At 33.4% G+C, this 13,194-nt stretch overlaps 1 protein-coding gene and 1 pseudogene across 1 annotated transcript; one reads left to right on the forward strand and one right to left on the reverse strand.

Moving 5' to 3' along the window:
* LOC105138926 (rRNA-processing protein UTP23 homolog) overlaps nt 1-5,086 on the reverse strand; it is a 7,830-nt pseudogene extending 2,744 nt beyond the window's left edge.
* A 486-nt stretch (nt 5,087-5,572) lies between these two features.
* Nucleotides 5,573-10,330, forward strand: LOC105138940 (Nucleotidylyl transferase superfamily protein). Its single transcript, XM_011045192.1, has 11 exons — nt 5,573-6,033; nt 6,121-6,306; nt 6,593-6,644; nt 6,782-6,847; nt 7,033-7,119; nt 7,488-7,580; nt 8,479-8,559; nt 8,965-9,036; nt 9,238-9,306; nt 9,460-9,570; nt 9,749-10,330. The coding sequence occupies exons 1-11, from the start codon at nt 5,687-5,689 to the stop codon at nt 9,797-9,799; spliced, it is 1,215 nt and encodes a 404-aa protein (XP_011043494.1). The 5' UTR covers nt 5,573-5,686; the 3' UTR covers nt 9,800-10,330.
* The last annotated feature ends 2,864 nt before the right edge of the window (nt 10,331-13,194 follow it).

The raw sequence follows: 13,194 nt of genomic DNA on the forward strand, positions 1-13,194 counted from the left end.
AAATTTTAAGGAATGAAATTGAAAAAAAAAATATTCAAAACAAAACATATATAGCAATCAAAAGTTTGGGAACCAAATTTGATATAATTAGCAAATAATATGATATTTCTAAATTTTTCACAACTTCCAAAAAGTGTTTTCCATTTATTGTTTTCCATCTAAAATAAAAGGAAAACACTTTACTGAAAATCAAGGCAAATCTTTCTTTAACTGGATAGTGTTTTCCGTTGACTAATTTTTCTAATGACAAATAAACACAAGAAAGCTTGGAAAGTGATTTTCAAGAAACCACTTTCTGTTTGTTTAGGCATTGATATTCCAATGATCATAACAGAATTGTGACCACTTCTTCCCACTTAAAAAAACGAGAGGACAAAGAAGAAATTAAAGAATAGTTAGAGGAAAAAATAAGTAATTTATTTACAAAGCAATCCTAGAACACGTAAGCTAACACCTTTTTTTTTTAAAATTTTTTAAGAACACGTAAGCTAACACCTTTTTTTTTAAAAAAATAAAATTACAAAGAATAGGTAAAATCAACCAAAAAAGAATCTATACAAAGAACAAGAACTTGACATGTTTCCTAGATGGTTTCTCTATAGTACAAACTAAAAATTCTCATGTAACGCAAGAAAACAAAAGGTACATAAAAAAATTGAATTATAAATTACCTATTTGTTCACCATTTAACAAATTAGCAACCCTTTTAGCATTACTTAGCAAACTCAACCCACCTGAAAAACACAAAAAACAAAGCAATTACATAATAAACAACACAATTCAAATATATGTTCATGTAATTAACACAAAAAAAATGTATGGCAAATACTCTTAAGAGAATCCTTGAGCTTTAGCTCCACCACCTTTTTTTGTGCTCTTATTATTATCATTCACTTGATCACTAGTAGAACTATCTATAAACACACAACAAAAAATTCTCAATAAAATTGAACACCTATTTTCCCCTATATTTTTAAATAAAAACACAAAAGAAAGAAGTATCAGTTATTGTATATAAAGAAGCAAGGTAAATTCGTTGAATTTCACCATTCTGACTGAAAAGTAGATGAAGCTTAACATGGTCCATACCAGGAGAAACTCTACTTATGTAATGAACACCACGCTTCTGAGCCTTTTCTGCTTCTTTCTTTAACTTTTTCTTCTTTCCCTCCTCTAAGAACAACACTTGTTCTTGGTCTTCGTGTTCCTCACTCATTTTTTTACAAAAAAAAAAAAACCCTAAAATCAAAAGGAAAGAAATGGACAACATCACATAAAGGCTAAGTTTGCTTAAGGTTAATGGAAATACAAAATTCATAACAAATATCCCATCCTTAAAATTTTAGAAATTAAACATGAAGACTATATTAATAAACATTCTAAAAGGCTAAGAGGCATTGAGACGCTCGCTTGAGCCCTCTAGGCAAGGTGAAGCGAGGCCACATTGCTTTTATTAGCCTCGGGTGATGAATCTCAATGAAACGTTACCTGGGCGAGTGCTTCGTGAGTGGGCACCAAGCATTAAAGCGAATGCCTCACTAAAATACTTCCTTTTCTGTTAGATTTTTCTTTTTTTAAAAATTCCTTTTCTGTTAGATTTTTCTTTTTTTTTTTAAAATGATTTATATTTTAACCTATTTGTCTATTTTTTTTAATTTACCACAAGAAATAACTTAGGGATATTTTTATAAAAAATAGATTAGAGTAAAAGAATAATAAAAATATCATTGAAATGAGAAGCATACAATCAAAGAAGGATACTTAAAGAGAAACATGAGCCACACTTGTGTTGAACAAAGTTAGAGAACAACAACACAAGTATAGAACAAGCATGGATGATGATGTTTTTCAAGATTAATGAATAATGATGATGATTTTAAGTTTGTTTTTTAATTTATTTGACTACTTACTATAATACTACTTTAAATTATCTTATTTTGTATTAAGGGTGAAAGATATAATTTTATACGACTATGTTATGGTATTTTATTTTTATTTTTCATTTTCTAATGATCTAATCTTAATCAGAAAAATATATATTTTAGATTTATATAATATAATATAATACCATACATATATACTTTTAATCTATAGAATATCGCCTTGGTTTATTCAGGCCAGCGCCTAGGCATGCGCATTTTACAGGCTTTGGCACCTTTAAGTGTCTTTTGGCTTTGACAACACTGATAAATCACCCCAAATATTTTGGCTCATGGGTGCACAAGGATTTTAGCTAACAATTTTTCAACCACCTCAAAGTTATAGAACTAGTAATACTCTCCGGGAATGTACAACATAACAACAATTGTATCTTGCAACTATAAATATGCAAATAGCAAATGACAGGGAGGACGCAATATCCAGCAGCGCTATTCTTTACCTCAATCAACAGTGACAAGCAAAATAGACAGTAATAAGTGCCATCCATGTTTAACAGGACAGAATCGAATTGTGATTTTAAAGATAGCAGCGGATTTAAAAGCATCAAAGATACAATTATAAACCATATTTCTCTAGTCCATAAGATGCTGCAATCGAGCAGTGAGTAATTTCCATCATTACTTAAACTTAAGATCCAACAGGAAGTCTAAAAGCATTCAAAATAAACTGTCACTAACCTTCCCTGAAATGGAATTTGAGTTTTGACAATTCTTTTTCTTCTGGACTGAAAGTGGATTTGGAACCTGGAAAGTATGACAAAAAGTTAATCAAGTGAGCAAAGACGTTCCTCCTGAAAGTACTTGGAATGTGAACAACAGCATTTTATCACTTACTTTTCTTGTCAATCAAATTAATGTTTAAATGATTCAGTTTACTATACTGTGATGTTCAAAAACAAGTTTGCTGTGCTGCTGCTTAATGCGTAAAAAACCATATTGCCAGAAGCATCCACCTTAAAGTTACAAATCAAATAAATACTATCAAACATCATATAAGAAAAAGAAACAGAAAATCTTGGTCCCTTAGCACCCCAACAACAACCCCCCCTCCCTACAGGAAAAGGAAAAAAGTTAGCCCCAGCTTCACGTAAACATAATGTCATCCTAGTTATGGACTTTTAAGTTCATAGAAACACTCATGGCAGTGGGGTAAGATGCCAAGATTTTTAGAGGATGTCCATCCATTTTGTATTGTTATTACATAAGGCTTGAGCATAATTAACATAGATTTTTCTCATTGGAAGTCATGGTAGCAAGCAGGGACATAGACTGTGCTTGGGAATGCATATTGATAGGGAGATGCTTTAATGATTCCATTCATGCTTTAACCAGTAAAGTAGACATTGAAAACAAAAAATTAGAAAAGAAGAGCCAGATATCCCCAGTGATCATGGTGGAGAATAACACAAACAACATAATAGATCCCTTCAAGATGTTGTTCCTTACTGGTTATAGACGTGCATATACCCTAATAAAATAGCAAACACAATGCCTAAAGACCCCTCCAAGCAGTTCTTCTTATGGATTAGAGATGTTGATAATAAACAAGCCTGAAGCGGGCAACATACCTTAGCTTTCTTTCTCTTGATTTGAGGTCTATCCTTGGCATTCATTCCCTTTCTTGCAGTATATCTCTTAGGCTCTATTTCCAAATTTGCATTTTTGGATCTCTTTTCATCACAAGAACCCCCAGTTTCCAGAATTTGCAACAAGTTCTTAGTCCTCTTTTATTAGATCATAGCTTCAAATTCAGACATATGGGACCATTCTTCAGAATTTTTGACAAGCTGCCACTGAAATGCAGATGGTGGCTCAAGAAAGAGGGCATTTCTCAGACCAAATATAAGAGGGACACCTGGGACCTGCAGAACATTTAGTTTATCGGTGTAGTTAATAGGCGGATACTTAGTTCTAGTCAACTATTCCGAGTAGGAGTAGTGCTGCATCACTGCATATTTACCAATTATTTTCACCAGCTAACCTGGCTACTGCGCGGACCTGTTCCAATATGATAGCTGGTCAATTGAAAACAGCAGAAGCTAAACAGCCAATCTATTAGAACAATTACAGGGATCAGTCGCAATTTTACCAGAGCAATCTTATAATCCTTCCATAAAGGATTTTCATCTAGATGACAATCAAAACTATGCTACAGGTTAAGATCTGATGACAGGTAATGTTTCAGATATCCCAACTTCAAACATGTAAAGTGGAACATTGAACCATGATATGATTAACTGACTGAAATTCTAATTCTTCAGAAAATATGTCCTCGTTTTGAAACAATTATGCTGTGAGTAGTATATAGCAATTTATCAAATTTTCAATGCAACATATAAGAAAACATAGCTCCAGACTACACAATCCATAAACTATTGACAACTAAGCATCTCACATTGTTAGCAACTATCCAGTCCCACCACAATTAAAGGGTACACAATTCATTAACCATCAAAATAGAGTAAAAGGAACTTAAATGAAAAGAAAAGAAAAGAAAACTAACCTCCTGGAACTTCTTCAGCATGTCAGTGTCCTGAGTACCAACAAGTGGTCAGGGTTATTTTCTCCAATAATCTCCACAATGCAACCCTCTGCACTCTTCATTTGTTCATGATCACACCTGACATTGAAATTGAACACCATAATTATATCAAACCCAGGAGGAAAAAGATTAAGATTTCAGAAATCTACAAATCCACCAAGTTCAACAAAAACCCACAAAGATAAAACCTTTAACAGACACAAAAAGAAAAAAAAGAACCCACCTTGCAATCAAAAGCCTGTTAGCTGCCTGAAGAGATTCAGTATAAGATTTCCCATGTCTTTTCAGCTCGGCTAAAACACACCTAAAACCCCGAAAACAACAACAACGAAAATAAAAATCCAATCTTTTTTCCTGTCTTTGAATATAAGCAAAGGAGAGGAAACCTGGTAGTGAAGAGCTTGACAGGGCCACAAGGAATATTAGAGATAGCTGTATCAGCAGGAGCAATGTTATTAGCTATTAAGTGGTGAATAAATGTGCCGTCGCATAAGACCTTGTACGGCTGCCGGAACGCGAAACATACAGTGTAAAATCTCACTGCCCGGCAGTGGCGTTTTCGATTTTCGAGAATCAGATAAGTGAGGCCGGGCCGGACCGAGTTTAGTCATTATTTTCCAGAAATTTTGTTTTTTTAAAAAATATTGTTAAACTTATTATTAAATTATGGTTATTAAAATATATTAATTTGTTAACTCACTAATCTAAAATTTTGATTGGGTTAGGTGTTTTAAAAAACTATTTTGAACATTTATCTAATTAATCTATAACTAATCCATTGCAATAACTTTAAGTGTCTTTTAATGAAAATATATTTATTTTAAAATAAATAAAGGTTAATTTGTTTTTTCAAAAATTAATTTCTTAAAACCAGCAACCCAACCTAAGCTTTAAATCATATCTGAATTCGAGTCGAATCTGATACTTATAAATTAAACTTTCAATAACCATGACGATAAGTACAGTGATGGTGGACATAAATCAAATAGTTTAGAGACCCAAAAAAGCACACGAATTCAATGTGAAATATTTAAACAAAAAGATCAGTTAATTATTTCACTACAAATACAGGGACCGAAATAGCAATATTTCACTTCTTAAACTTGGGTTTTGCGAAAGCAGCAGTCCCTGGTCTCATCGCACTCACTGCTGCCACCACCACCAACATCTCGTCGGCCCCTTTTCTGTCTCTCAGCACGCTGCAATGGAGGAGGAGAAGAGAGAGACTCAAAACCAACCAGCAGAAGAAGATGACCAAATAGTAAACCCATGGGAAGTCGCCGCCAAAGACGGCGGCAAGATTGATTACGACAAACTTATCGACAAATTCGGCTGTCAAAGACTCGACCAAAAACTAATTGACCGTGTTCACCGCCTCACCGGTCGCCCTCCCCACGTCTTCCTCCGCCGTGGCGTCTTCTTCGCCCACCGTGACTTCAACGAAATCCTCGACGCCTATGAAAAGGGTAAAAAATTCTACCTTTACACCGGCCGTGGTCCTTCCTCTGAAGCATTGCATCTAGGGCATCTCGTTCCGTTTATGTTCACTAAGTAAGTGATGAATTAGTTGATTAATTAGTTAGTTGCTCTTTGGTTTGCTTTAAACTTGATAAAGTTTGTGTCTTTGTTGGTGTTTAGGTATTTGCAAGATGTGTTTAGGGTTCCGCTTGTTATACAGTTGACTGATGATGAGAAATGTATGTGGAAGAATTTAACCGTGGAGGAAAGTCAGAGGCTTGCACGTGAGAATGCTAAGGATATTATTGCGTGTGGGTTTGATATCACGCGGACTTTCATTTTCTCGGATTTCGATTATGTTGGTGGGTAAGTCACAAGCTTATTAACTTCAATTTGAAGAATAAATCTGAAAAATTGATGTAAGGAAGTGCCTAGGCGACAATGTGAATGCTCCATCATGGAGATACGTACATGAGTGGTCTGTTATAGTATGGTTAGCATTTCTGATTGAATGTTGCAATGCTGATATTGTATTTTCTGCTCGTGGGATGGTTTTTTGATGTACCGTGCAGTATTTGGTTTGTCATTGATATCAATTGAAGCATGTCCTTTGTTAATTTTTGTTGTGCTGACTGTCTGTTTTTGCTTGAAGTGCATTCTACAAGAACATGGTGAAGGTTGCAAAGTGTGTCACATTGAATAAGGTGGATACACCCCCCCTTTTTGTATATGTTTTATTTATTCATGTGTAATGTGTCCTTATTGAGTTACTTGTGTTCTTTTTGAATTCCTCTGTTTTCGGACGATTGCACTAGTTTTAAATTTTTCTGTTGCTGTGCAGGTCCAGGGTATTTTTGGTTTCTCAGGTGAAGATCATATTGGGAAAATCAGTTTTCCACCTGTGCAGGTTAGTTTTGTGCTGCTTTCCACTGATTTTATATGACAAGTATGCACATGTCTGTGGTGATTGGAATTTATGTTGCTGGACCTCCACAAAACTCCATATTTTGATAATTTCTTTTTATCAGTTTTCTGAAATGAATGGGGTATCCAAGGAAGTAATCCAATATATTTCATTTTGTGTTGGTGTAGGCAGTTCCATCATTTCCCAGTTCATTCCCACACCTTTTCTCGGGAAAAGACGACCTCCGTTGCCTAATTCCTTGTGCAATTGATCAGGTCAAACTCTCTCAATGTTGATGGTTTCTGTTCAATTTGAATATACTTTTCAATCTAATCAATGCATATGGACTGCTTCGTAGATCTTGTACTTGTAAGTATTTGAATGTGAAATTACACGCTGCTTGCTGTTTTTGGGTTGTTCCATATAGATGGTATATTGGCATTGGAAGAAACCTGCCATTTTGAAGTGTTGATATTCTCATAATCTGGATCTATTTTTCATTCTTCAGGAAGTTTTTTGAATCTTAGTTTGATAATCAGACCATTTGGATGATTATTGTGCCTGTTGTGAGAGTATCTACATGTGTGTGCGTTATGCACTTGCTTCTGTTCTCACCATTGTCTTCCTTTTGTCATTTGTTCAGGATCCATATTTCAGAATGACGCGGGATGCTGCTCCTCGGATAGGATATCACAAACCTTCATTGATTGAGTCAACATTCTTCCCTGCGCTGCAGGTATTTTTATCTTTGAAATTGACATTACTTGTGTTCTGATAAAAACTAACATGCGATTGTAAAATGCATTTATGAAGTTCTTATTTGTTGTGCTGCTGCTATTTTTGTTGTCTCTACTGCTGCTACTACTAGCACTTTCTCTAAGTTTAACTTAAGATATGACAACTGAAAAATGAACAGGAAGTGGGTTAATAGCCTTGCAAGGACATGCTTTGTTGATGTGTATAGAGGAATTACCTATGAAAATGCATATTGGATTTAATTAAATGGCTTATTAGAAATGTCAAATATAAAAAAACCAAGAAAATGATGCATAGCACATTTGAAGGGTGCGTCATCCCTTTAGATGAAAGGAAAGTTTGTTATCATACCTGGATCTTGCTCTTCTCAAATACTGTTTCAGGAAGGATTTAGTATTTCTGATGCTTGAGAGGAATATTTAGCACATGCCTTGATGCAAATCAAGAAACTAAATGAGAATATGCAGGAAATGCACAAAACACAGATGCCTATACCTATCGATAGAATTCTTTTTTCAATCCTCTGGGAGCCTGAATAACATGGGCTATTTGTTTTTAATAACTATGTACAGAATAGTATTAATATTTTCCGGTATAGTAACGTGATGGTTATGATTTGCAGTGAGGGATTTTCATGCTATATTTTTTCCAAGATTTTTTCTAGAAGGCTTTTATAATGGGGGGAAAAAAAGATTTTCTCAAGTGCTTTGTGCTTTAGCATATTTTAAGATATTGATGTGCTTTTCTTGAAAGATTAGAAGAAATAAGCTTTAGTAGTGGAATGATTACTGAAACGCTATGTTCCTATCCTGGCACATAGCTTATGATTTGTTGCTGGCAATACCTTGACTGGTCTTCTTTTCCTGAATGTCATGCAGGGGGAGACAGGAAAAATGTCTGCTAGCGATCCAAATTCTGCCATCTATGTGACTGATTCGGCTAAAGTCATTAAGAGTAAGGTATGACCTTGGAAAGGACATATTGCTACTTGCATGCATGTGTGTGCACATGGTGTCCTGTTAACATACCAAGTGGATTATACTGTTGATCTGTCAACTTTTCTAGTGCACAAAAAATCCGCTTGATTTGCTATATGATTTGAAGGTATTTAATTATGTAGTTATGCACATCCTCCTCCTCATTTTGACATTTGAAATCTGAACCAGTGCCAAGACTCTTGTAGCTAATAACCATTGAAAGGTACTTAATTTTAAAATTAAGACTGAACTTGGACCTTGGAGGTCTGCATTACTTCGAATTTAGAAATATGAAGGTTAGGTCAATGTGATGAATAGCATGGTGTATTTAGTGCTGTGCTCGAACATAATCTTTTTACTAATGGTAAGTTTGCTTAATGGAAACAGATCAACAAGTATGCGTTCTCTGGTGGGCAAGATTCTGTAGAGAAACACAGACAACTTGGAGCAAATCTTGAGGTAGCGAACACTTTCAGATACAATTTATTTGTGCCAAAACTTGGAAGAACTGTTCTTAGATTATTTTCATAAATATAGAATTCATGCTTGCTTTGCCAATGATAGAATTTCATATTGTTGTTCTGGTTTATTTTTTAATGCTTGATTTCTCGTGGCATGGAAAGTGATGACAAACATATTTTCCATTTTGAAATTATTCAGGTAGATATTTCAGTCAAATACCTGAACTTTTTCCTTGAGGATGATGCTGAGCTTGAACACATAAAGAAGGTGAGATTTCTTCTTTTTGGTTGATTTGACTGATCCTCTGTTAAGATATTTGGTATTTATTCAAAATCTGGCACATTCCCCAATGTTAGTAAGCAAACAAAAAATAATACTTGATCAGCTTCTTTTTTCTAATGCCCAAGTATCCTTGTTTAGGAGTATGCTGCAGGACGTATGCTAACAGGAGAAGTGAAGGGCCGCCTTGGCTCGGTTTTGTCTGAGATAGTAGAAAGACATCGTGCAGCTCGAGCCAGTGTGACTGATGAAGTAAGCCTTTGGCATCCCTCTATAAATTTATGCAATGCAGATTACTACGGTTACTGTATTCCATCTTAATTGCACTTGGATGTGGTGGATCTATGATCGTAATAGTTGCTGAAAATCTCAAGATATTGGAGTAAAAGAGATCCTGATATCCATCTTTCTGGTTGTTTCCTTATTTCAGGTTGTGGATGCTTTTATGGCTGCACGGCCTCTCCCCAATATGTTTGACTGAATGCAAAACAATGCTGGTTTTCATCAAGCTTCAGACGAAGAATCCACCGTTGCTTTTATTTTTCAGGCAAGGCTGCAGAGCGGTCACGACAAAAATAGCCTCCTGAATATACTAGACGATGTGCAAACATCGGTTGCCTTTGTTAGACAATTTCATTTTTTCAACCCAACTCTAAATATGAAAACAGGTGTTTAGTTTTATTTCTTATATTTAACTACACGGGAAAGTTTCCATTGTATGAAAAACATTTTTGTTAAAAAGGATAGATGCAAAGAACTGGTCTTCTTTTCCTGAGGGGAGGATAGCGAAGACTTTCTGATGATCGAAAGAGAATCTCCATTGTCTTACAATCAGCAGCAAAAGGTCACCTATGCAATTAATGGATTCCCCCGGACTTCAAAATGGCTGCTTCTTTGCCATCCATCTATTCAGATCAATCAGGAAATGATTTATAATAGAGATGCTGAAGAGAATGCAGGGAACGTGTTTTTTGTATTTCCACAAGTGTATTGCAAAAAATTTAATTTTTTTTTTATGTTTTTATATTGTTTTGATATATTGGTTAAAACTATATATATATATATATATATATATATATTTCAATGTATTTTCAAGTAAAACAAGATTTTATTTTATATTATATTAAATCGCAAACTAAGAAGGCAAGGCTTGCATGAGGTAAAAATTATATTAAAAAGCATGGCTCTTCACTTCTTTCAATGGCGAGTGAATGCCACAGCCATCATCACTGCTGGCGGCGGCGAACATGGTGGCTGTGGTTGTGGTTGCCTCGTGTAGTGTAGTCGTAGAATATATGATATTTTGAAATTAAATTCACTCGCATTCCTTGTTTTTATTCCCACTTCTCTCCAATACCATAGGTATGGAACCACATCAATCTTTCATCTATATTCCCACCTTTCATCCTTGACCCTAACTTTCATTCCATTGCCATCCTTTTTCATGGGTCAGGTGCTGAGTAATTTTGGTTCTCCTTATCATTTCTTAATTCAAACTCAAGGGGCTGCAGGGAATTTTTTAATATTTTAAAATAAGCAATTATGACTTAACTAGACCTAATAAAAAATGGATTTAATCTCAACATGCCAAAAAAAATAAAATCATGCCAGTTTAGGAACACCACACCTCCACGTTTCCTGGGATCTATTGGCAAATTTCACTATTGATGCCCAGAAGAGATTACGATTATTAAAATCATCGATTAATTTGTGTCCCAAAATCTATGAAACCAGAATCGGATTCCTAGAGGACAAAATTGGATCTTAGATACCGTAAGTGCCATTAAATATGGACACCAAGTTTTATCTTAGGAATGCAACCGCGTTTCTGAAAAGCTTTTATATTTATTTTATAAATTAATTTTTTTATATTTTTGAATTATTTTAATAGATCATGTTAAAATTAAATTTTAAAAAATAAAAAAAATAGTTTTTAATATATTTCCAAGTAAATTTTACTTTAAAAAATAACATCTATCAAACTCTAAATAAGCCACTTTCTTCCCTTAATGATACTTAGCATTGGATTTCATTCTCTGGTATTTTTACTCAGTTTAATAGAAGATTTGGTTTTTGTCAACTTTGTTTAATCCATCATTATTCCCATTTATAAAACACATTAAAAAAATTTCTCATTTTGTGTACAAGATTGCATAAAAACATTCAAACTAGTTTTCTCAAACCGGAATATATCACTTACTTTCTATACTAAAAATATCTGAAAACATTTTAAAATAACAGTGAAGCAATTTCTTTTTTTTCTCTCGTTTTTTGTTTTTTTTTTTAATTTCATATTTAAAATATTTTTTTATAATCATTTTGTAACCTAATTACATGAGATAGAATAGTAAATTATGGTTGGAGGAAACAAAATACAATTTTCTCTCTCTCTTTTTTTTTAAGTAAAATCATATTTTCAACCTGTATTTAAACTCATTAAATTAACTAAGTGATGTGGATAACTCATAAGTTATTTAATTTTAAAATATAATTAGAAAAATAGTTAGATTAAATTATAAAAATTTAAAATTAATTTATTTTGCCGAGTTTAATATCGATATCAAATAATTACCTATAATATAATTTATTTATTTTTAACATTTTAAAAAAATAGTCCTAATATAATTTATTTATTTTTAACATTTTGAAAAAATAGTCCAATACACTACATAACAATACACTACATAACGTGAGAAATAAACTAATATATTTTTAAATAATTTGTTGAAAAGGTTTAGTGTCTAGTTTTTATTATTTTTTAATTTTACTTGAGAGTGTTGTGTTTGCTTTAAAAAATATCAAATTAATATATTTTTTTAGTTTTTTATGATTTTGATATATTAATATTAAAAATAAAAATTTTATTTTAGTATATTTAGTAAAAAAAAATATGCATTACACTAGCAGACTTGCACTTGTGTATATATATATATAAAACGTGCACTTGCACTGAAGGAGTGATTGATGGAGTTTTTCCTGTGAGGATGATGTCATAATCCAAGCCCTTGCAGATTTCAACAGGTACCTCGTTGATTATCCATGTGGGGCACATAATCTACTCCTGCAATTTATCTCAGAGCACATAACTAATTTATGTAATAAAACAAGGAGTTCAAAGAATAAGATACAGAAAGAATTCACTTCAACCAACAATGAGAAATTCTAGATCAGATTCTAGCTCTGCGATGATATGATAAATATGATCAGGAATTTTTCTATAATAATTCTATCTATCTAATTATTTTAAAATACCAAAGAGTATTTAGAATGATAGAAATTTTCATTATAAAAAAACAGAATCATTTTTGGGAAATGAGTTGAAAATAGAACAAATGTAAAGTTAGCAGATGCACGAATCATGTTACCAAAAAAAAAAACCTTTTATAATGTCAACTCCGGAATCAATGGCACGATGTAAAAACACAGGATTCGCAAAATCTATTAGCCATGAATGCATCCCCACAAACAAGGACTTGCAAGGGTGTGTTTGGTTTCAGATTGTGTTTCTAAAATAGTTTTTTTGTTAAATATATATATAAATTAATATGTTTATATTAAAAAAATTAAAATAAAAAATATTATTTTAATATATTAAAAAAAAAACACTTAAAAAAGGAAAAAGAAGCTGTAAGCCTTCGCTGGGGAAGAAACCCGGTTTGCTTTAAAGAGATATATGGTACATAGGGATCATCAAATCAAGACAAGACTTGCCACCACACTTACAATCCCTCCCCGTGTCTTACACTTCCAATGTTTTGGATTGGATTTGCCTGACCTCCTTCACCCTTCACCCTTCACCCTTCACCATCCTTTCCTCCCATTTCCCATCTCCTTCCTCCTACTTTCAAGGGTTCTTGTTAAAGTTCTTTGCTTTCA

This window comes from Populus euphratica, unplaced genomic scaffold (assembly GCF_000495115.2).
Source record: "Populus euphratica unplaced genomic scaffold, PopEup_1.0 scaffold3.1, whole genome shotgun sequence".
Classification (NCBI taxonomy): domain Eukaryota; kingdom Viridiplantae; phylum Streptophyta; class Magnoliopsida; order Malpighiales; family Salicaceae; genus Populus; species Populus euphratica.

Excerpts from the sequence above, each read along its gene's own strand:
- LOC105138940 (XM_011045192.1), top strand. The coding sequence starts at position 5,687 with ATGGAGGAGGAGAAGAGAGAGACTCAAAACCAACCAGCAGAAGAAGAT. Across the intron at positions 6,034-6,120 it reads GTTCCGTTTATGTTCACTAA|GTATTTGCAAGATGTGTTTA; the intron begins GTAAGTGATGAA and ends GTTGGTGTTTAG. Across the intron at positions 9,571-9,748 it reads GAGCCAGTGTGACTGATGAA|GTTGTGGATGCTTTTATGGC; the intron begins GTAAGCCTTTGG and ends TCCTTATTTCAG.